The 26,019-nt window shown below is 42.6% G+C and overlaps 1 protein-coding gene across 1 annotated transcript in view; it reads right to left on the reverse strand.

Annotated features, from left to right (window-relative positions):
• PAX4 (paired box 4) overlaps positions 1 to 26,019 on the reverse strand; it is a 253,499-nt gene that overhangs the window by 67,267 nt on the left and 160,213 nt on the right. Inside the window, exon 6 of the mRNA XM_078656109.1 lies at positions 7,132 to 7,293. Coding sequence (XP_078512235.1) covers positions 7,132 to 7,293 — 162 coding nt within the window. The remainder of the gene's footprint in view (positions 1 to 7,131; positions 7,294 to 26,019) is intronic.

The raw sequence follows: 26,019 nt of genomic DNA on the forward strand, positions 1-26,019 counted from the left end.
CACAAGGAACTGTATTGAGAGGACATTTGGCCTGTTGAAAAGCAGGTTCTGCATACTGCACAAGACAGGTGGGGCCATGAAATACGATCCTGAGGTCTGCTGCCGCATCGTGGCCGTGTGTGCGATCCTTCACAACATTGCTACCAAGCGCAGGATCCCTGTTGACATCTCTGGCAGTGAGTCGGAAGGGGACAACCACCCACCTGCTCATATGCATCACGCACGCGGGGAAAATCCAGCAGAGGGACACAGGCGCCGTAACGAAATCTGCATGAACCATTTCTAATGCACCCACTCCCCACACCCATTACTTGACTCATGCATGAGGACATTAAGAATGACATGAGTCAGATTAAGGTAGTCAAACCAATTGTATTTGTTAAAGCACAATAAACTTGGCATTCACCTAACTTGTACATCACTGACATATTGCGTCATATGCTTGTCCTTCAGGAGGGCATGCTTGTACCAGCAGCATGGCCCCTCAAGTCAATGTCAATGTTCAATTCCGCCTCCGGGCAGATGCTCCCAGCCTTCTTTCCCCATCGTCCCGTGAGGCAGCAGAGGGCCTGCTGCTGCGGCGGGGTGCTACCGCCAGAGGGATGGACTGGCTGCTATGGCTGGATGTAGCCTCACTTGTGTCGTCCCCCCACCCCCCCGGCCATGGTTGGCAGCCTGCATGGCCTGGACTGCAGTAGCCACATGCTCTAGAGCTGTCGCGACGTCCTGGCAGTACTGGACCATTTGGACCTGCATTGCCAAGGAGCGTCGCGAGAGCTGCGAGGTAGCGTTGCCGATTATGTAGTTCGAGCGCGTGTACGCCGACAGGCGGGTCAGCAGTTGGCGGTGTCTGCGGTGATTGAGTTGCCGGCGCCTGTGTGTTGGCCTCCATGGCAGCTGTCATCCGCTCAGACATCAATGCAACATTTCGGGCAGTCTTGTCCAGTTGCAGGTGGATGGCCCCAAGATGACGTGCCTGTGTCTGATGCACATGCAGCATCCTGCGCTCGATGGATAGCCCACCTGCTTGCAGATTTAGCCCCCTACCAGCACGGGAAATGTTGGAGCGCTGACCCCTCACCAGTCCGCTGGACTGGCTCCTCACAGCCGCAGGGCGGCGGGTTGGTTGGCGAACTGGAGCTGCTGTAGCTTGTCCCACTGGGGACTGTGTGACAGGCAGTGCTACTGCAGCGCGTGCTGGCACAGGGGTGGCACTGGCCACAAGGGCAGGTGGTGTGATGAGCGCTGGTGCGGGAGTTTGCACAGATGGTCCGGGCTGTGGGGAGAGATTCGCGTCTCCCTCTGTGTCCTCCGTGATGTCCATGACCAGGCCATCGCTGTCAGTGCTTGGGACTTCTGCGCCACCTGTGATGTAAAGTGGACGTTGATTAGTGACATGTTTCTTACCCATTTAGACTTCCTACATGCATGCAGGCTACCATTCCCTGACTGGCTGCAGGATTGACTCTCACTAAAGATGTGTGGCTTAATGGGGCAAGATGGTAAATGTGGTCAGACTACATGTCCCACAATTCATTAGGGCTTTAGTGGTGTGCTTTGGCTGCATGACTGGGCTTTGATATGGGATGCTCTGGAGTATTGGACATTGTTAGGGGACAGGGGGTCGCAGTCGCATGGCACTTACCTGGTGTGTCCTGTGTGGGTCGGGAGGAGTCAAGCTGTGTCACACCCACGCATGCCTGTGGATTAATTGTCTCCTCCACTCGGTCCTCCAGTGGTGTATTCGGTGGGACAGTTGGCTCCCCTCCACCTGTCGCCACACGCTCCCCCAGCCTCTCCCCTATCCTCTCCTTTGACCTCCCTCTGAGGTCATACCACCGTTTTTTAAGTTCGTCCACAGAGCGCTGGGTCACCCCCACAGAGTTAACTTTTGCGCGGATGCTCATCCATAGCCGCCTTTTGTCCGCCTCGGCCACCCTCCTCGAATCTTTGCCAAACAGGCGATTGTAGTCCTTGCAGACTCCTTCTATCAGGAACTCTAGCTCCTGCTCCGAAAATTTGATCTTTCTTTTGCGCCCACTAGCAGATCCAGCTGCAGCTTCCTCAGTCATGCTTGCCACTGGGGTGTATCCTGCACAACTCCTGTAGGCACACTGGAGGGGACCTCTAAATGTGATGCTCCCTGTACAGGCTCTCACTGCTCAATGAGGGTGGAACCTGCCTACTTCCTGCTTGTGATGTCATCACTGGGCTCAAGATGCGACTTCCCGTTTTTGCGATTTCACACTTAGCGAGATCGCAATTTGCGATCTCGCTATTTGCGAAATCGCAATTTCTAAACGGATTGCGGCCGGTTATGCGAATATTTAGCGATTTTCACGCAATTTTTCATGAATGCCAATCAGCGAATTCTTAATTGCGATTCGCTTTTTCTCGCAATTAAGGAATCGCAGATTGGGACATTGATGAATCTAGCTGTTAGTCTCAAAGGTTCAAATTTACAATATGCTTCAAAAGGGATGGTCATATTTTTGAGAATTATTTTTCGGTGGGGTATAGGCAATGGGTAGGTTTCTAAAGGGCCTTTATTTGCCAAAGTTTTCTTAAGCATTGGGCGAGGTGTGATGGTGGTCTCTTTTCCAGTAAAGAGCTAGTAAGTTTCTGGCTGACACAGACATGTGCCATAGTAATCATTTTTTGTGGTTGTTGGTGAGATCAAAGTTTTCACCAGGTAAGCCTACTATGGTTAACCCCGAGGCAAAGTGAATTTTGTGGCCCAGAACTTGTTTTAGGTGGCTTGGTACTTCTTTCCAGAAGAAGCAGATAACTGGATAAATTCACTAAAATGTATTGTGTTCCCCTTTCCCCTCATGCATGTCCAACGAACCATGGCAAAGTCTGTTGTATTTAGTGTATTATCTCTGGTGATACCTACCATTGATATACTACTTTTCAAGCAGACTCCACAGAATTCTCTTGTAAATTCTGTGTATGTCCATCCACGATTCCCCCATGTCTTTTCCAAGATTTCCTTGTTCAGGCGTCAGACCACCTTTCTTGAACTTTCCAAGGCAAGCCAACCGGAAATTTACCATTTTATAAATGCCTATTTCTCTCGATCCCAAGTGAGTTCTTACATATTTCTTCATTGGTGTCAACTCTCCTTGCAGTATATATGTGGAGTGGTAAACCCAGTACAGTACCTGAAAGTACTGAAATCCCCTTCTCTGGAGCTTTGAACTCTTTTTTTAAAGTGATCAAAGGGTTTGATTTCTCATTTCTTCAACATATCTGATATTGTACACTCTCTCTTCATCCACCGTTTGAATACGTCTGCCTAAAGTGTTGGGGTGAATTTACAAATTATTATGAATTGGTGTGTTACGTAATGGAAAAGTAATTTCTCCCTTCTCTTGTAGTTTTATCGGAGATATCCAATATTGCTTTGTCTGGCATACAAATATGAGCATTTCGAGGTTTTAGGATTTCCCTAACAATGAAAGGACCCCGAGGGTTAGCCATGGGTAACTATTTAATTTTCTGGTCCACTCTACAATAATAACTCTAACATGGGCTGCTAAGTAATAAGCTATAATGTCTGGACATCCCTGCCTCCCTCTAACTTGCATGACGTTTACAGGTTTGTCGCTCAGACTGGATTTCTTACCTGCCCAGATATTGGAAATTAAGTAATTTTACTGTGCTCTAAGTTCTTCCTTGGGGATGAGGACCAAAAGAGACTGGAATAGATAAGGAAGAAAGGTAGGATGTACATTTTGAGAACATGTATCTAGTCTAGCCATGATATACAGAGAGAGTTGCCTTCGATTTTCCTACATTGATCTGGCCAGTTCGCCCCACTGCACATCTCTACTTTGTTTGTGATGTTCAAGCTCAAATACCTATGATTTGCTAGCCTATCTGAAGATGCAGGTTGTGGCTATTTGTGGCTTTTCATCTTTTGACAGGTGTTAAGTGTAGCAATTCGGACTTTTTATTGATTCATTTTAAATCCAAATAGTTTCTCAAGCTTACTTAATATGTTAATTATTGCTGGTAAAGATTCCTTGAGGTTTTAAAGACTCCCAAGTATTTTAATGCATATACAAAGATTCTGAAGTACTGTGAGAAAAGGACATTAAAATGACAATTTAAAGATAGATGCCTGAAGGACTGACATTACATCGGGCACATGAGCGCGTAATTGTGTTATGTTTTATGACAAACAGAGATTGTGAAGGGTCTCAGAATGTAGAGAAGAGTTGTATCCAAAAAGGTCTGGATAAAGGTTCCAGTGAGAGCAGAAAGCTTGTAAACTTGTTTTGTTGCTTGCATGGTTGCAACAAATTTTAAAGGACAACTGGCTCGTAAAGGAGGGTATGCCACACAGAAAGGGGCAATTGGCTGCAAAGAAGTGATCAGCCACCATTCAGGAACCAAGAGTCCAAATCAGAGGGGACTAGACCACAAAAGGCAATGTCTTTCTATCACTCAAATACATAAGGAAGAGTTCTCAAAGTAGATGCTGGGGGAACTGACAAAACGTCAGAGGAGTTGGCCTAACAGCTAGGGCAGTCGACCGGGGAACTGGGTCTGAGCCTCAGCAATGACGCTGAACATCCTGTGATTCTGGGCAAATCACTTAATCTCCCCGTGCCTAACAAAAATTAATGTGTCCTCATGTAACACAACTGGTGCTATGTAAAGCGCTCAGATACCCAATACCTTCAGGTCAAGTGCGCGCTATATAAAACTCTGTAAAAAAAAAAGAAAAAAGCTTCAAAACCATCTAATTTCAAAGGCATGGTCATTCTATGTTACTATCAATTGCCACCTACCTTTTAATAGCAACAGGTAGAGTTTCAGATAGTGATGCCACAAAGACCTACAACCTTTCACCCCCTCCCCCCAGGTAGTGGGACAAACATAGGTCAGTGGCCTCCCATTTTGTATTGCCTTCCATTAAAATGGCCCAAAAGAGCTACTTGTATCAACTATTCAATAACAAGTTTTCCAGAAGGCACAATCACAAAAACCAACCAAATTCACCCCATCAGCTCTACAGGGTCGGACTCCCGAGATGGTCAAAAAGATACCATGGTCCACACCATTCCACAACAAAAGAGCGCCCTAGCTTATAAGGAAAAACAGCAAATGCCCTCTTACTAGCAATAGATTAATGAAGAGAATATGGACAAGAAGAGCCTAATGACTATGACACTGGCCGTACCAGGCAACAGGCGTTTCCCTGCAAGGCTGGATGTATAGGGGGCCGCTTTTGTTACTGCAGGCCGCTTTTGTAGCAGTGCAGCAATTTAAAACGAACTGCAGATTTCCTTGTACATCCAACAGTTTTCAGGCAACAATATAACTCTGGTGATTAATGTAACTGCTGGAGAGGAATCGGATTTTTGTCTAGTGGCAGTTTTGCCTCATTTAAGATAGCACAGAGGGTTAATATGCCTGCCGCAAAGAGTGTGTACAATGCAGATCACAGAACAGTATTTTATGTGCATAGGTCAGTGGGTTACCGCTTTTGTCACAGAGATCCTTTTGTAACTGTGCAGTTCATAAGTTACAATTGTGATCTGGTTTAGAAAGTTATGTTTTTCCCCAGTCTTTCATTAGTAAAGTCAACCCTAACCACTGTGTTCCATTCTGAATCCTGAATTTGTGCTTCCCAGACTAAGCACTCTTAAAAAATGACATGTTTATCCTACACCTTGTAGGCCCCGTTGTCTTTTGTAACTTATGTAACATTTTCTATACACTGATTTACACACATATGTTTGTATGTGTGCGATGTAAAATGCTCGGACACCCTACAATGGTATGAGAGGTGGTATAATACAAATGAAAAATATGTGAAAGAGGGACTATGGAGAGATGAGAGGCACTGTTGGAGGATGATAGTGAGGGAATCATTGAAGATTGCTGTATCCTGGTGCACTGTAAGGTCATCATTTACTATGCTTAAAAAAAATACCATTGAATATATATTAAAAAATATGTTGTAGAATGCACCATTTGTGCCCACATTTTCTTGGGGGGAGAACCCCCCCAACACCTCGTGCAGTGGTCAGGCTTACTCGCAGTGTTCGCTATGCACGGTACAGGGGCTGGTCTGGCAAAAGTTGCCAGGGCTGCTTTGGGTTCCCAGTTAGGCCCTAATGACTATCATGTCTAATATGCAAATGAAAGAGATAGGCCAAAAAGAGCAAACTATCTCTCACATACCCCCTTCAAAACCAGTAGTTACAAATGATTGGAACTGTAGAAGCATACACATCTTGAACATTAAAATTCAAAGACCAATTTCAACCGATTAAGAACACGAAAAATAAATAGTTCCCCACCGCTTCATTACAAATAAAACCACAGTGCAGAAAGTTAATATATTTCAGATAAAACAGTTATTCTACTAGTCACGTGTTTCAAATAAACTTTGTATAAAAATACAATAGCTTTAGAGTTGGGCTCTACTTCAAATGAAATGCTTCTGGTATCAAACTCTGCTCTCAGGACAACAGATCTACTTTGTTAAGACTTGGAGAAAGATGATATCTTTTACCAACTCTAGAAATGAGCTGTTTTTCAACACAAATATTTGATTATTTTAGTACTTTCTAATTTTCTTTTTTTCAATGTTTTAGTTGGTTGATGGTAGGCAAAACTGCTGCCCCCTGATGGGGTAAGTGGCATTGAGAAAAGAAAAGTGACAACGTAGGAGTTGTTTTAGTACTTAAAGACATTAGTGATTTTAAGCTGCCTTTCACTTAATTTCTAGTGCAAAAAGTGCACAATCAAATCATTTCCATGCAAACATTCAACAAAATTGAAATTTCTGCTTTTTTCTAAGGCTTTGATGAGATTAGGAGAACTATTGCCCATGGTTGGCAGGGGGATTATAGTGTACTGGGGTCTTGGTAAAGGAGATAGCATTTGCTCATATGAAAGCTCTTTCTTGCATAGCTTACAAACTATATGCAAAAGCTAGAGATAGTGCATTTCAGCAATGAAAACACTGTATGTTGTGGTGCAGACAAGTGACTCATCCAGATTGTAGACAACAATCTGTGTTCACATTTCTTCGCCATCAATTGGTAAGAGGTGCAGTTGGACACTTGCCGCCCCTCCCCTTGCAATTATTAAGGAACATTTACCAGGCACCTTTTTCTAGAATTTCGCACTGCTCTTGAGAGAAGACTGTTCTGTTCCGTTGTGGGCAACTCAACTCTGTGGCCTTGGGTGAAAGATCAGAGCTTCTCTGTGCACAGTCCAGAGAAGAGTCCTCTTCCAGAGTATTGCACCTCGCTGCTGCTTGTGGAGATTCTGTAAAATATTTAAAGCAGAATAAATATACCAAGTGTTTGTAATTCTTTACATTAAGTATAATTTAGTCGATTTTTTACAGTCTATTTGGAATCTAATTGTTAATGTATCTGTGTCTCTACAGTGTGTATTTTGACATATAATAAGAACATTAATAATAGCTTTTGAACTATAAATGTGTCTAACAAGCATCACTTATTCAATCGCCTCTCTCCATCATACATTAGCATATAAAGGTCCCTACAAACAACTGTTTGAAGAAGGAGCCTTTTATGGAAAAGCTCATTCAAGGTGCACAGACATGCAATGATACCACTAGGGAAAGAGGCTTATTAAAGTGGTTGTCATGTAGAAATGATAATGCCCAAGTTAAGACGACTGGAAGCCTGTATATGTATGTATGTATGTATGTATGTATGTATGTATGTATGTATTTCAAAGACCGGACCTTCACCGCCGCCGCTCCGTGTCTCCCGGGTGCGCAGTTCAGCGGTGGTGAACCGCTTAAAGATTTCTACAACGTCAAACTTTCATACCGTTTGAAATAGAAAAGGCACACTCGAAGGATCTAAAGCAAAAATGCTTTATTGGTGCTGACCCCCCCTCCCCCCTTTTGACAGACGCATTTCGCCTCACGGCTTTCTCAATGTCAAATTGTAAGTGCAACTTCGTAGTCATTTTAAAACCACCACACGTCATAGATGTTACTAGACATAAAAGACGGACTTCTGCATTACATGATGTTAAAAAGCATTGGCAGCCATCTTGTAGTGTATTTCAAACAGATTTTGTTTACCAAAATATATAAAGTGCTTGTGAAAAAAACAAACAAAAATAATTTCATAATGATCGTAATACCAATAGCATATAAATTCATATAGTATTTTGCTGCAATCATTCAGCACTAGGAAAGAAGAATATCTATATATACATATACTTAATCATGATAGTAATATCAACATTTCCTAGTGCTGTTTCCATAATTGTGCCCTGAATGGGCATAAGCCTCGTCCAGATTATGTATGTATGTATGTATGTTTGTAATTCTGCAAGTGGTATTTCTACACCGTAATCTTAGCCAAAAGGCAGTGGAGTGCTGTACATGGTCAAAGGCAAAGACAGAGACATTGAGTGATAGGAGAGGTAGCATGTTTCTAAAAGCAAAAGCGGAATTTTTCTGCATTGTTATGTAGTGTTTTTTTTTTTTTCTGCATTTCTTTGTCTCCAGGCTGGTGGTTTCCAGTTTGCAGGTGTGCCGAGAGCTCTGGAGATAGAGCGCTTGTCAGCCAGATACACAGGGGTGCAATCATGATGTAGCCACTTTTGAAGATGGTGCAGGCTGGCAACGGGAGCCATTAGAGTTGTTCAGGGTGGGAGTGATGTGGTCATATTTCTTTAGGTCCTTAGTGTGGTGTGCTGCTGCATGTATGATGCCCTTTAGGGGTGGGGGGCACCATGGAGTCTGTGAACGTCAGTTACATAATATCCATGTAAAAAATATTACACTGAACAGATATCATGGCAAAAATATTATGGTCCTAAATATCAAGTTTGCGTGCTTACAATATATTCCACAAAAAAAAGTGAGATTATAAAGCTAAATATATATATATATATATATATATATATATATATATATATATATATATATATTATATATTTAAAAGTAGTTGGAATTATCATCACAAAGAAAAATACCATATATCAGTATTTATTTATATATAAATAACTATAATAAATGTGGAATTAAATGTAATAATTGTATAAATAATGTGTAATACTTAAAACAAATGTGTGTAGAAGTGTGGCTCAGGGGTTAGAGGCAGCAGACCCGGAAGCTGAGATCGGTCCTGGACCAGGGTTCAATTCCCCGCCTCGGTGGGGTCTTGGGCTAAAAATTCCACGGACTCGATAATTCTCGCCCCGGTGCCTCCTCGACTCACGGGTTCACACTCTGCGACTCTGGGCAATAGCTTGCTTAATCTCCACAACGGCCCCTCGCGGCGGGATGCCCGACTTTCACCTTGTGGATACCCTGCTATCTCACAGGGGAATACCAGGAAGGGTTCCCTAAGCAAGCGCCGGGAAACCCACTGCGGGTAGCTGTGCGCTATATAAGCTCAACTACATTTACATACATACATTTACATTTACATAAGGGAACAGATATTTAATAAACAATATATAATTTGGGGGTCGATTCCGATTCGAGAAAAAACACTCGCATACGAATCGTACCCTACAACGTCCCCCGTACGTACGACGAAGTACGATTTGTACCAGGAGCAGGACTTCGTACGAATCGTACAAAGTCTGTACGAATCAAATCCCCATACGAATCTCCCTCGGAACCCGCTGTACGCCACATCCGTACGGTTCGCGGCTGGTTTTTCCGACCCAGCAAGTACGAATCGTGTCGGGTACGCACCGTACAACGCTTTTTTTACGGGAGCCGAAAACGTCTGGAGAAGCATAGTTTGCCTCGAAACAGGTACAGAACGCCCCCCCGTGTACGGTGCGTACACCCCATGATCTCAGGGGTACGGTGCATACCCCTGCGATAATGGGGTGTACGCACCGTACCCCGCAATCGCAGGAGCAGGACTTCGTACGAATCGTACAGAGTCCGTACGAATCAAATCCCCATACAAATCTCCCTCGGAACCCGCTGTACGCCACATCCGTACGGTTCGCGGCTGGTTTTTCCGACCCAGCAAGTACGAATCGTGTCGGGTATGCACCGTACAACGCTTTTTTCACGGGAGCCGAAAACATCCGGAGAAGCAGAGTTTGCCTCGAAACAGGTACAGAACGGCCCCCCGGGTACGGTGCGTACACCCCTTGATCTCAGGGGTACGGAGCATACCCCTGCGATAATGGGGTGTATGCACCGTACCCCGCAATCGCAGGGTGTACGTACCGTACCCCATGTTCGCTTGGTGTATGGTGCGTACACCCTGCGATCGCGGGGTACGGTGTGTACACCCCATTATCGCAGGGGTGTACGCACCGTACCCCTGCGATCATGGGTTGTACGCACCGTACGGTGTGTATGTGAATGTGTGTTTTTCCGTACGAATCGCCCTTACCTGACAGGGACCGTACGAATCGCGCCCTCATCCCCCGGTCCGGATCGTACTCGTCGGTTCGTACGGCATGTTCACGATTCGTACGGAGAGGGCTCCGGATACGAATCGTACGCACGATTTTTTCTCTGAATTGGAATCGACCCCTTAGTGTTGTTTTAAAACCAATTCAAGTAAATACTACTAATAACTAAAATACATTTACAAAAATCCTAATATATATTTCTTATTTACAATAAAAACTGAAATAAAAATAAAATTATACAATATAATTATTAACATCTGCATTATATTTTGAAAATATACTGTTAAACTCAGGACGGATCAAATGTAGTAGTCCCACTGCAATGTAAGCAACAATAGGGAACGCATTGGACTTTGAATGGGTCAGATTTACTATTCCCTCTCTAATCTAAGCAGCAGTATGAATAGCACGGGACATTGGAGGTGCCAGATGTATTATGTTCACAACAACTCAAGCAAGCTTTGTGGAAGTATTGAACATTGGAGGTGTCAGATTGATGTTCCCACTTCAGCCTAAGCAATATCAGGGAATTCATTTAACTTTAGAGGCGTCTGATGTATTATTCTCACTTCAACCTACGCAACCTATGCAACAGAAAGTGTTGGATTTTGAAGGAGTCAGATTAACTATCTCACTCCAATCTAAGCAACTTTAAAGAAAATTTTGAACTTTGGAGAGTTCTGATTTACTATTCCCAATCCAATTTAAGCAACAATAGGGAAAGTGCTGGGCTTGGGGTGAAATGTACTATTCCCAACATAAGCCACAGTAGGGAAAGCTTGGACTAGGGCGTTCAGGTTTGTAAAGTGTTGAACTTTGGAGGTTCAGATTCTACTACAAACTAAGAAAGAATAAGGAAAGTAAAATATCTTGAAAAAATGACATTAAAAACTAATGTATAAATATGTAAAAATATTTTTTTATCAGTTATATTTACAAAAAATAATTTCTCTAAACACGGCCAAAGTTTATTACATTCTAAAAATGTATTTAATAGATATTTTAAAAATGAACTTATTAAAAAAAAGTTACCAATTTAAACATTTACCAATTACAAATAATGAGACATATTACAGTAAAAATACTACTCCTCTAAAATCCCAACAGCCCCCATAAAATGTGATATGATACTAAAAAATTTAATAAATGAAAGTAAACAAAATGAAAAGAAATAGGAATTATTTTACAAAACTAAACCACAACATATAAAAGTAAAAGAAATCAATTAATATTATTTAAATTATATAATTATTCAATTTAAGTAAGTAAGAAATAACAATTTAAGAAATCATTATATAATGAATTAATTAAATATTTACATGACTGATAATCTAATTAACCAATAGAATATATTAAATTAATCTTTAAAATAGCAATTAAATAATGTAACATTTACACAATCTACATAATTAATAATCTAATTAACTACTTAAATATAACAAACTGTCAAAAAGTGTAAAAATATCAAATTATCTTCCCACACTACTTCCCTTCAAATGCAACAACCTGGCAATAAGCTAAAACTAGAATAAACTAAAAAACAAAACTTTAAACTATCACTAAAACTATAAAAACCAATACTAAAAAAATTACATATAACTAAAATTAACATATCATAAAACATTACATCAATATTATATACAACCATAATAAAAAATATTAAAAACAACGGCTTCCTACCTGCAGTTTTCTGAACCACAATGTTCTTGTCACCACAATATATTTATGATAATGTTTCTGTTGATTAATATTTTTTAGACATTATTAATATCTTGCTCCATCCTGGGGGGCTGTGAAACATAGCACTGACACCTAGGCCCCCCCCCCCGCCCGCCACCCTTGCAGAAAACGGGACCGCCCGCCTTAAGGGCGGGGGTCCCGATATGTGCATTAGGATGCGCCCGCCACAGTGGCGGGCGCATCCCCTATTTTTAACATTGTTGTGGGCAGTGATCACTGCACCGCCCGCCACAATGTTAAAAATGTATGCGTGCATTTGCATAAACAAGCGGCAGGCACCACGCGGTGCCTGCCGCTTTGTTTATGCAAATGCTGGGGGGTACCACAGGTACCCCCTTGTGAACCCCCCCTCCTTCACTCAGGCGGCCCGCAGGGGCCCCCCAGAGTGAAGAACGCATGCCTTTCCGCCATGCCGCCACGGAAAGGCATCTGATTTGGCCCATCATAATATGGCTGGCGGTGTCTATTAGACACCGCCACCATATTAATCCTTTTCCGCCCCGGCCACAAGGCGACCCATGATGCACTGGGCCAGGGACAGACTAATTTGCATATAGCCAGGTTCTGAACTGGGATGGTGCAGTGAGCTAAAAAACGGTGATGGATCAAGCCCTGATCTGTTGACTGGGTAGGAGTGTTCTGATTAACTCAGATACTCTGTCCATCACCACCCCCTTTTTGTAATTACACAAGGCGACCGGGGCGGAAAAGCGGCGGACGGTCTTTCCGCCCGCTGTGGTCCCCCGCCATACTAATATGGCGGGGGGGGGCATTTGGGAGTGGATGTCGGGCGGATTGCCCCCGCCAAGCCAGTCTGGCGGGGGCAATCCGCCCGACATCCTAATGGGCCCCCTAGTCTACTAACATCACTCCTGAGAACATGTTGCTGTTGTTTTAGGCCAAAAACAGTTGTGCCACTTCATATAAGGTATTTTGTTGTATTAACTAAGCAAATACCAGGTATATGCATATAAGACATACTTGTATGGGTGCCAAACAGCACAAAAAAATAAAGACAAATAAGTCATACTGTTGTGACACTCACATCGAGATTTACAGACAGTGGTTCAGGGCTTCTGGGGTAAGGTAACCAAGGTCCTCCATGAAGTGCTTGAACTCTCAGAATACTTATTAAATTGTTCACTAATATCAGTGGCGGTTTCTCTTTGTGGGCGTTGGGGCTCCGCCCCAGGTAATTTAGCCCCAGGCAATTTATCACATTTGTTACGTTTTTCTTAACTTTCTTTTTCAATTGTAATTTAAAAAAATCGCAAAGAACTTCAGAAGTAAGAACACGAGGCAAAGAACACGGGGCACTGTCTCGAAGTCTGCTGCCCCCCACTGCCAATACCGCCGCGCTGCACCACCTGCTATGTCTTTGCCGGCTGAGAACCTCACAGCCCTGAAGGCTGTGATATCATCAGCTCGCAAAGACATAGCCTGGATGCCCAGTCTCCACCCCCTGATGGCGTGGAGATTGTTAGCCCCGGGCGTTTTTAACACAAGCCCGGGATTGCTAACGTCTTCACGTCAATCAAGGAGGAGAGCTTGCTGTCGTGTCACCCCTCCCAACTCGTCACAGCAGGGCGTGGTGAGACCCACCCTGTGACGAGTTGGGATCGTCTGCGCAGACTCTGACTTCTTCCCGCGCATGATTTCAGTAGGAGCAGAAGTAGCAGCCATTTTCTAGACAGAGTGACGGACTGTCTTTCACGCTAGCCGACGAGGTCAAGGTCGGAGCGGGGAGCCTCTGAAGGAAAGCGGTCTACCGGTCGTGCCCTGCAGCAGCAGCCTAGCCATCCGTTTTGGTTGCAGGCAGGCTGCCAGGTTGCTGTCCGACAGTCCGGGCAGACCGGTCAGCGGAGTAGAGAGTGAGACGTGTGAACTCTGGCAGGTAGGGCCCCACAGGCGGGACGTTTTTAATTTATTTCGCAAATCGCAATGCATCCTAATTGATTAAGCCAGGAATGTTGTCACAGTGTAGACATCTGTCTTCTAAGATGCCGCGGCGCTCTCCTTCCCTTGTCATCATTGCTGCCTGCAAACTCTTCAGGTCTCTGGCCTACAGTTATGAAAGGTGCAGATTAGAAATATTGGTGTTGAAGATGGTGTAAGGATCGCTCTTTAGAAATGGGGAAAGAAAGGCTCAGGTCAGGTGCAATGATGATGAAAGGTGCAGGGCCCGGCGTTTGTTACTGGTGCAAGATGTGGCTGTGGTGAAAACGAAGTACACGTTGTAATGGAAGGCTAGTAGTGATGGTGAGAGCGAAGGGGATGGTGAGTGGGGACAGGTGCAGGATGCAGTTATGGTGTAAGGTACAGGTAGCAAAGAAAGGCATCCAATGGGCTAATGACGAAAGGCGGATGGTGTTCGGTTGGTAAGAACAAAGAAAGAAGTTCAGCATTTGATGATGGTTGAAGAATAACACTTGAAGAAGAGGAAAGACGTGATGTGGTGATGGTAAAAGAAGATGCAAAAAGCGGAGCATGTAGTATAGGGCACCGCTGTTTGCATGCCTACCCATTCCTTACAGTGCAGTCATGTTACAGGAGGGAGCACTAGGGTTAGTGCCCTTTCATTTCTGGTGCTCTGCAGCAGTTTCAAGAACTTCTTGGAGTTTCTTGTTGCTCATATGGCTGTAATTTCTGATATTTCAAAGTTTCCCTCGTCTTCATTGGATGATTTTAGCTCGCGAGAAAGTGTCCCTCATAGTTGTTGAAATGTCACTCATAATTTCACAGAAATTATGAAAATGTCACACATGGCAATCTGAAACCATGGCAGCTATGAGTATTTAACCACATGTTGTATGCGTCGCACTTAATGCACATGGTGAGCACGTGTATGTATGCATTAGCATATATGTGTGGCTATCCGTCCCAGTAATGCACATTTGTTGGGGGTTTATGTGTAAACTGTTTGAATCTCAGTAGGCGTACTGCAGCCTTTACTCCTAATGAGGCGGACAACATGCTTCACTCACTTAACTACGAGGCCCTCGGTAATTACAGTACAATGGCTGCAAAACCAGCTGAAGCAGCACTGTGAAAAACATTAGATATTACATATTTGTCAATGAAAAAAATAAAGATGTCAATGAAAGATAAAGGTAAAATGGATACAGATTGCAATGCTTGAAAAAATTACTTATAGGACTCCAGACATGCTTTAACTGTTCCTGAACGACACAAATGGGTGTTATGTTGTGTAGTACTGGTGATCTCTCAAGATTAATTAAGCGTTTTGTATAAAGAGTGTCACTGAAAAAGCACCTTTTGCAGATTTCAGCTGCCTTCACAGTGATTTCATTTAAATATGCAGACTAGAAGTCCTCATTACTGTACTCAGCATACGACGTTAATACCTGTATAGCGGTGACACATACGTTTAATGTGGAATCCAATGACAGCCAGGTGACTGAGTAAACATTTCTTGCACATTGCTGTAAGTGTTCAAATTATGTGAATAAAACACCATCCTGCCAGCACGATCGTGGATAAATGTCCTTTATCACGAATCCCTTCCAGCACGCATACCCTCTCACCATATTGGCATCTCCTCAGTAGGCTGGGCGCGTATGTGGGTCTTGCTCCACCTTTGTTCCCTAAGGCATGCTACTATATTTTATGAATCAATTGCTATTTCGTTTTTGTGCCTGTTTTAAGACCACTTATTGCACACTTACATGATTTTAAGAGAGTTCCCATTTTGTGATCCTGTGCTGTAAATACAAACCTTTTTTCCTCCTCTATCCTTCTGCGTGCTATCATTCCAAATCCAAATAACTGATTAACCTATCCACTACTTAAAATGTACTTGCATGTTTCATATACTAATTCAACACTAATCCTCTATGGGTCCCAATGTTTTATGTTTAGAATGTCACGAGCAAACCATGACTCTTTTAATTTAAATGTTGTTGGAGGCATCCACTCCCACTCTTATGCATTCCTCCATTCACCTATGCAATTACATCCACACATCCTACCCCTACCCATGCCCCCAGCTATGCACTCACTTAATCTTTGGCCCAACCACCCTTGAACGCACACTTATCCTGCTCAGTTATCCACATGGATCTGCGTAAAGTTGTATATCCACCCATACCTATTCATCCCTGAACCACCTTCAACCAAGCACATATCCATCCACTCTTAGCTGCGCATTGATCCATCCTCTAACACCCGGCTGTTCACCCATATGTTCGCATGTGCATCAAGCTACTTATGTGATTAACACCGATCCACCATAATATGCACATACAGTCATCCAACAGTCTCTTTAACTATGTATTCCTCTTAACAGCCATCAGCGCATCCATTGACAACCACCTGTGTTTGCATGTTGCCATTTGTGTATTGTCTCACTGCATATCTCTCAACATTTTGTCTGTATATGCTTCTGGGTATGCTTATAGTGCAACATGAATGTGTTTGCTGTTTATGTATCTAAACAACAACAAAGACATTACACACAAGCATTGGCATAGCCAATAGGTCTCACCTTTGGGACTTTATAAGTGTTTAGTTATCCAGCACAATATCCCTGGTGCAACAACATCAACTGTTGCATGGCTAAACACTTATATGGTCCCAAAGGCGAGACCTCTTGGCTATGCCATTGCTTGTTCTTAATTATTATTATTTAGTAGAAATGTAGTGAAACGTGAGAAATATAATACATACTTGATTTTATACACTGTTAAAAGGAAAGCAATTTTAATGAGGCGCCTGAAAAGCCACCACCTCGGCTGCTGAGGAATAATTCTCTGACACGTTGTAAAAGCTTTCTAATAACCTGTTTTGGATCTGGTTCGTGAGGTACTGGGCACGTGTAAGCGTTAATGCATCTGACAGCCCAGGCCTCACTTGGGGCCGTGTTGGCGCAGTCTGGGTTGTAATTAATGTGGCCGAGTATATTGCTGTAGGTTTAACTTTATCCTAGATACTGTGATTGTCAATTACAGTAGCATCCCTTCTTCCAACTAAACTACGCTCAGAAAGGCCCACTAGTCTCCAAAATACAAGTGGCAGGGCATGTGCTGGGTGTATTAAAAGATTAGATAGATGAGTTTGACGTTATTTAAGGTGTTGTGCTTGTGCCTCATTCCAGTTCCTGTTGAAAGAGTTGGACGGTCTCTGTCTAAACGTACATAAGTTGGATTTCTGGAACCATGCTGATGGGCATGTATGTGCGTCTCATGCCACCTTCACAAATGCCAAATTGTGCATTTTTAAATTTGTATATCCAACCTATTTATGCAACATTGTTAAAATTAATTGTGGTTTATTGCAATTTAGAATGGTTTTTTCATGAGGCCTTGGAACTGATGATAGTTTTAGGGGAGGCAGTGGCCTGTTTCTGTTAAGCACAATGGCTTCTGAAAGTCTTGAAAATCCACCATTTGCCTGCTAATTTTTCAAAATTTTCTCAGTGGGAGAACCCCCCCGAACCCTCCTTAGGTGGTTCGGGCTCGCTCGCTGCGCACGCTCGCACGGTGTGCTACACCAATAATTTGCCGCCGCACCACTTTCAAATGTCACCAGCCGCCACTGACTAATATGGGATTGCACATTAGTACGATCGATACAGCACAGGCCCAAAGAGCACGTGACAGTGGGGTGCAGATTTGCAACATAAACTCTAGTATGGTGATGGAGGGCTATATTTATCATGCTGGAGGGAACCACTGCAAACAAGAGAAAATCGAGGGTCCATAGATGTTCCACCGCAGGTTTTTTTTGCCGACCTCACTCGAGGTAGCACCTGATTAGCCTATGACAGGAAGTTGCTCTTTTTTTCCTATGGGTCATCGGTAGGGATTGAGTTAACACTTGCTTTGCAATGTCCATTTTAAAGCTCTGGAATATACATGTAATACATATTGTATCTTGGTTTGATTTTTGGTATGCATATAAAACAATTACATATAATAAAGATTTATTGAAATGGCAAAACTTTGTCATACAAAATATACTAAAGAGACACACTCAAGTCCTTAAGCAATGCACTCAGCAGACCGATGGTCCAAATTCCATCCACTGCTTCCACTTCTCTTCAAATATGTGACCTCTGGCAAATCACTTTATCTCCCAAAGTATCTGTACCTTTCCTCTGATAGTTTTGATCAATTATAAATAGGCAATTTTACAAAACTATAGCAGACCTTTAGTTATGCAAATAAAGAAGCAAAAAACCCACATTAAATATATATATGCATCATTTTGTGCTAAAAATGAAATGTTTACTTATTCAACTACATATTTTTTATCACAGCAGGTGTAGTATCATGATCCAGGTTCCTGCACTGTGCTGATATGGAAGCTGATTCAGATCTTCAGAACATACATTAACTTTAAAAATCTCAGAGTTAGTGTATGGATTAGAGAAAGCAGAGCTCGGAGGCAAATGGCAATAATTGCCTCTTTGGGTTTTCGAGCTTTGCTTGCACCATTCAGTGCCTTTGAGAGAGGGGGATCTGTGAGAGCAGTGAACGTGCAAAGGAGGCCTATGTGAGGGATGTCTTTGTATAAGCTGGTATTTATGAGAAGTCTGTGTGACAGTTTCTCTGAGTGAGGTGCTTAAATAAAAGGTGGGTGTCTGTATGGGATATCTTTCAGTGTACATGTCTATAGAACAGTGTGTGCATTTGAGGAAGTAGGTTTCTGTAGCGAGGTGATGCTTGTGAGCACGAGTGTGTGAGGTGAGGGGATCATTCTGCGGATAAAAATGTCTGTTTGAGAGGCAGTGTCTTTATAGTCTGATGAATAGGGGAAAGATAATAAATAAACTTGTGAAATGATCGGCCATTCCATGGCTACCTGATGGGAATAAGCCTGCAACTTACATTCCCACATCACCTGCCAAATCATACTTTGCTTATAGATTTATAAATATACATGTATAATTGCGTCGCTACTGTGTAGTTCTATTTAGGTCAGACATGCCATAGGAAGAGCATTTTTGGTTTTGCTAATAACTGCGGCACCACTCGATGAAGCTTCATGAAACTTTTTTTAAAAGTTCATCCACCTTAGCTCAATCCTGGAAAGTTTTAGCATGATCAATCAAGCAGGGGCTAAGAAAAAGAGAGGCCCCAAAATGCTTTTTCCCAACCCAATTTCGATAGGTAAAATTAGATGATGCCGAAAAAAAGGTTCAACAGAATAACATCAATTTAGCTTTCTGCCAAATTTGGTATCCAGAAAGCTCGCTTTTTGGGACTTGGTGTAAATCTGTTCAGTAGTTTATGAGAAATTAAGGTTCAAGATTTATAGACGTCTAGTGCCAAGGGACTCCCGCAGGACAGCCAGATCAAAAGATGAGATCTAATTGGTTGTCAACAACATCAACAAAGATTTTTGGCAGTCACCTTAGGACACAAGGACTCAGTCCCTGTGCCCTAGAAAAAAAAATAACATTCAGGGGGCAACACAGGGATACCCTGGCCCTTTGGGCTTTGAAGGGGGATCTCATAGAGCCTGTCCTAGAGTAAAAGACTGCCCATTTCTACCAAAGTATTTCACGTGATGGTCCAGGGGCAGTGGCAGCACATTAACTTTCTAAATTTCATATGGGGAGGGGGGTGTGCATGAACCATCCTCCCTGAGCTAGGTATTAATCCAATCTCCCAGGACTTTCCAAAAAGATTCTGTTTTTTTTTTAAATAAATATATATTTGGGTGGAAGGCTAGTATTGGCCATGAGTAGCCTATTCCCCCAAGGCCTCCACAAGCATGCTTCTGGCAGAAGCAGAAAGGCTTGCAATGTATGGGAGCAGAAATATACTTTAAGAGCACAGGCAGGGAACAGAGCATTGCTCCCCTCACAGGAGCAGACATTAAGGCTCTGATGCTGGCTCCCTTCAGCACCCAGGATGGGTGCTGGCAGGGGAGCCAGCAGAGCCATGGGATCTTGCAGCTTTTCAACAAAAAGCTCAGTTATGCATGCACTGGCCAAAATAAAATGAATGTTTAAAAAATGTGGGGAGCAAGGTCACAAAAAACAGGAAAGAGGCTTAGCCGTTCATAAAATATCCACTGCTCATAAAAGCAGGTCCCTGCAGCAGACCCCATAATACCATGAAAGGGTGTTATATTTGCATTTGTTCTCTGTTGTAATGCCACAAGGAGGGGCAGGAGCACCATCAGAAATGTATTTAATGTTGTAGGAAGCTGCAGAGAGCCCCCAAAAAACATGTTAAAAAAACTTGCTGTAAGTCCCTAGGTCATTGAATGCATGACCCTAGGAAAGCTTCCCATAATTTCTGAAGGATTTTGAGCTGGAACTGTATGCTCTTCATCTGAAGGGCAGGGACTCATTGTGCTTGATCCTATGGCTGTATTATGTGGTCTGAAGAGTATTAAAGAAAGAAGATTCATGTACACGTTTATGGTTTAGTTAAAATTGGTTTATTTAAAATACTTGAGTGAATATTAATATTATTATTTTGCATTGTCATGTGTGTATTAATAATGAATGCCTTAGATTTTGGTTATTGATTTTAGTAGCAATTCGTTGTTGTGATCTTACGACAAAATCTATTGGTCTGCTTTATATATGTTGATGTGGTGACCCCCTGATAATGCCAATCGGCCTGCTTTTTATATATTGATGCTCTGACCCTTTGACTAAGGCAATAGGCTTGCCTTGTATATTGATGTGGTCACCCCTTGCCAAAGCCATTAGATCTGCCTTTTATATATTCATATGGAGAACCCCTAGCAAAGCCAGTAGTCCTGCCTGTGACACCCCTGTATACTGTGATGAGCATGGCCATGGCCTCTCTGCCATAGGCCATGGACATATTAGTTAGATATGGTAGTAAGATGATCTCTTGCATTAAGAAAACCCTAGAAATTCAATGAAAAAAACCAATAGTTAAAATAACATTATAATAGGTTGTGTAATAAAATCTTACTTTATGTTAAAACACTCTAGACATGTACTAAAAGAATTTACTAAAAGAATAAAGATTGAAGTGATGTTATAGTTATAGTTAGGTGAAAATATCAGTTAAGAAATACAATTCTAAACTAAAAAAATAAAATAATAATTTACCATTTAATACTTATTGAGATAACTAAAGCATGTACCCCAACATGCACTGCTTATGACCTCACATATTACATCACTCATGACATGTTTATTGACGTCTTTGATGACATCATCAATGACATCATCCACCTTCCTGCTATTCAATTTACTCTGCAAACCAGTACAGCCTTTGAAATAGTAAATAAGTAATAAATGGCGCAGAACCATGTAAAGCATTGGTACTCACAAACATATTCCCAGGGTCGCAAAGTTTGGTCTTTGGTGTGACTGAGGGCCGCACTGATGCCATTGGGGACGTAAAGTCAGTGTAGGGGAAGCAAAGCCTATATATTGAGTGGCTGAACTCAATTGTGCAATGGGAAACCAGAACACCTGGTATGAATCCCGACTTCTCCACTTGGACAAATTGTGTGACCCTGGGCAATTGTTTTATTTCAATTTCCCTCCTTTTTCTTCATTATCACATATAAGAGGAACTCGAAATACATGACTTTAGGATGCTTGCTGTTAAAAACCATCTCCTGTACTTGGATGTTATCACTAATGGCATTGTTGTCAAGGTGAGGGGGTAAGCCTGAACGTTTCTAAATTCATGTTTGAAAAACATGAATTTACTAAGATTTACTAAGGTGAAATAGTTCTACAGATCAATGATGTTTGAATGTTGAAAAGACTATTGAATTTGTACACATTTGCTATCTTTAAAAATGAAGTTAAGGGCCTAGTTATTGCCTTTGCCTAGCTACAATTAAGCTTTAAATGAGTGCTTGCTGTATATTTTAAACATTTTTTCATGTTAGTGCTGACTCAAGTAAACAGCAGTCCAGTGCTGCTGCTGCCCAAGGGGCCACATGTAAAAGTCAGAAGGGCCGCATGCGCCCCCGGGCCGTACTTTGAGTATCACTGATGTAAAGCATAAATTACATAAACATGTGCCTATATAAAATGATTAGACTTCAGCCCACTGCCTCTAAACACACAAGCTCATAGCTGGCCAATCACCTACTTCGCACACCCTTTGCAATATGCACACGTTTTCACAGAACATCAACTACCTCAAGAAGTCCCATTAAGTGCCCTTGGCCCCAACTACTCACAGCCCTCATCCTGTGCAAAACTCTTCATGGAGAACCCACTCCTTCCCGACACTCAAACCCCATTAGGTTCCCAAGCCCTAGCTACGTACATCCTAAGATATGTGCTGAAGTCTTCAAGAAGAGGGCACTCTCACAAAATACCCAATCCCCATTAGGTCACCAAGATCCTACTACGCACAGCCAATACCCTGTACACAACCTTTCACAGAGAGCCGACTACCTACATACTCCCAAACCCTGTTAGGTGGTAAAGCCCCTGCTATGCACAGCCTTTGTCCTGGGAACCACTCAGTGATGCCATTAATGATGTAATTGAACATGTCATGAATGATGTAATGTGTGAGGTCATAAACTCTGCATGGCAGGGGCAAAAAGTATAGTTTGCTCAGTAAACTATAACTGGTGACTTTCAGTGTTATTTTTGTTTAAAATTCTAGTTTTCAACTATATGTTCACCGACTATAATGTCACTTCAACCTTTGTTTCTTTCACTGAATCTATCTATCTATCTATCTATCTATCTATATATATATTACCTACTGGCGGTCGCCAGTAGGTAGTTATAGTTAGGACCTAGTTTCCATAGGAAAAGCGGTTTTTCTTTTTCCCAATAACGTTGGCGCCGGTTGAGGAATCTTTGCAAAATGTTCAAAACAAGTGGCCCGCTCTGGTCAGCTTCTGTCTTGAAAGTTTTGGGGTGCTTCATCAAGCGGGGCTGAGAAAAAAGGGGGTGTCCCAAAACGCGTTTTCCCCATGTTAATTTCCATAGGAAACTTTAGACGAAGCTACAGCCCGATCTGCTGAACGGAATTACACCACATTTAGCAAAAATGTAGGTCTTGGTTCAAAAAGAGCCGTTCTTGTTAAATGGTGTAAATCCATTCAGTAGTTGCTGAGAAATGAGAAAAAGAAAGGTTTGATATCTGTCCTCTATTGGAAACTTTAGACAATGCTACAGCCTGAACTGCTGAACGGAATTACACCAAATTTGGCAAAAAGGTAGCTCTTGGTTCAGAAAGAGCCCTTCTTGTTAAATGGTGTAAATCCATTCAGTAGTTGCTGAGAAATTAGAAAAAGAAAGTTTCGATATCTGAGCACCGAGGAGGGTTCGCGAACGCTCCCGGGCACGAGCTTCACTCTGATTGGCTGCCAACACTCCAAACCAGCTCCCTGGTGCATACTGGAGGTTTCTGGTGGGCTAGTTGGCCCCCAGGGACCTTCAGTATTCAAGGGGAATTAGTTCCCCAATTTACAACGTGCCAGTTGCCGCGTTTGCAGCATGGTGTAAAAAGAGGCATGACCTAGGAACACCTCTCTGCAACGCAGCTCCCGGGCACTTACTGGAGGTACCTGGTGGGCTTCTTGGCCACCAGGGACCTTAAGATTTCAAGGGGACTTAATAGGGATGTTATAGTTGGAAATTAGCATTTATAAAACCTTAGAAGTTAACAAAAGGAAAATAGGATTGAGGCACATTATAATTAGAAATGTTTGTTTACAAACCATTGAAATTCACTGAAAAAAACATAAGTTTCAGCGACGTTATAGTTAGTTGGATGTTGGATTTAGTAGGTGTATGACTGACTGTATAAGTGAGTGATTAAATGTGTCTTGTGAATGCATGGGTTAGTGACTAAACTATGTGAATGTCTGTATCAGTCTGTCTGTTGTTGTGTAAGCTGCTGCATGGGTTGGTCAGTAATTTCATGAGTGTCTATATGGGTTATTGATTGGTTGCCTGAGTATTTGTATGGGAGACTGAGTGTGTGTGGGGGTGGGAGGTGTGTGACTCTGTGTATAGTTGTGTGAGTGGTTGATTCACTGGGTGTATGGGTTCAAGAGTGCATGTGGAAACAGCTGTATGGGTGGGTGCGTGTATGTATGTATGGGTGTGTCGGTGAGTGAATGGATGTCTCAGTGGTACATGTCCAAGTAACTACATATGTAAAAGGCAGTGTATGTGAGAGTTAGGTTATATAAATGACTATAAGTGAGAGTCAGTGATTATGAGAGTGGCTGTATGGATGAGTGTGTACTTGTATAAGAGAGTAAGTATGCGTAAGTATCTGTATGAATAAGAGAGGTGGTGTGCGTATAACTGTATAGGTGAGTAAATGAGAGTGTGATTGATTCTTTGCATGACTGACTAGGTGTGTGAGTAACTCCATGGATGCATGGTGGTGTGTGAGTGTCTGTGAGTCATATTACTGACCATGTCATGAATGATGTAATATGTGACGGCCTCAGCAGTGTATTGCAGGGATGCGAGGTATAGTTAGCTGAACTAACTATAACGGCGGAATTTCTATGGTTTTGTATGAGTGAAATGTCCAACTAACTATAACATCCCTGAAACCTATGGTTTTTTCAGTGAATTTCTAAGGTTTTTTAACTGCTAATTTCTAACTACAACTTGTCTGAAACCTGTTTTTTTGAGTGAATTTCAATGTTTTTTTAAATGCTAATTTCCAACTATAACGTCCCTGAAACCTATGTTTTTTTAGAGAATACATATATATATATATATATATATATATATATATATATATATATATATATATATATGCCACAAAAAAAGGTTGCCCTTGTGGGAGCGCCCCTCGGGAAAGCACTTGTTGCAGTGAGGACCACAGGCTGCTGGTATTCAGAGCTGGCATCCGGAGTAAGCAGGCTTTACGCGTTTCGAATTACTATTCTTGATCACAAGCCCCTGCTACAAAAGAGACAAACAGCAAACTGAGCTGAGAACACCTGTGTTTTATTGAGGAGTCACGCCTCCAGGGCGTGTTCTTCCCGCTTGGGCCTCTGGTATTTGGAGTCTCAGAAAATTAAAATCCGCAGTGGGTGTTTGCTGTCTCATGTAATAAAGCAAAATAAAGTTCCAAGTGGGTTGACAACAGCACCCGAAGTTCAACAGTCACTGTATGTTTGGCAGTCACTCACATTTAGTGCCTTTCCATTCCTGTATGCGTAGGAAGTCCAAACGCTAGGGATCCGCACAAGTCGCGGCGAGCAGCTCCCGCGACTGGACACAGCCGCTATTCATGCCACAAAAAAAGGTTGCCATTGTGGGAGCGCCCCTCGGGAAAGCACTTGTTGCAGTGAGGACCACAGGCTGCTGGTATTCAGAGCTGGCATCCGGAGTAAGCAGGCTTTACGCGTTTCGAATTACTATTCTTGATCACAAGCCCCTGCTACAAAAGAGACGAACAGAAAACTGAGCTGAGAACACCTGTGTTTTATTGAGGAGTCACGCCTCCAGGGCGTGTTCTTCCCGCTTGGGCCTCTGGTATTTGGAGTCTCAGAAAATTAAAATCCGCAGTGGGTGTTTGCTGTCTCACAAAAAAAGGTTGCTCCCACAAGGGCAAACTTTTTTTGTGGCAATTCTCCTTCTCCAAGGAGAATTGAAGCATTTCTCATTGTTTCGCCAAGTTAAGACTAGGTTTTCTCTGGCCTTAATTTTGGCGCTGCTTCCCATTTAAGCTGCTCTTGTAAATAGGCGGCAGCGTCAAAATCAATGGGTGTCGCAGAGGAAACGCCCATCACAACACGAACTGCCCACCGCCTTCACGCTAAGCATTGTGTCAAAGGGAGTCCAATTTACAAGGGACCGTTAAGCCACGTTAAGTGGCTTAACGTTGCCTTGTAAATAAGGCAAAGCCCCTATCGCCACAGAAAACTTTCAGAAAGTGATGTTCCCATGGTGATAGGGGCTTGTAA

The sequence above is a fragment of the Lissotriton helveticus genome, chromosome 1_1, assembly GCF_964261635.1.
Source record: "Lissotriton helveticus chromosome 1_1, aLisHel1.1, whole genome shotgun sequence".
Classification (NCBI taxonomy): Eukaryota; Metazoa; Chordata; class Amphibia; order Caudata; family Salamandridae; genus Lissotriton; species Lissotriton helveticus.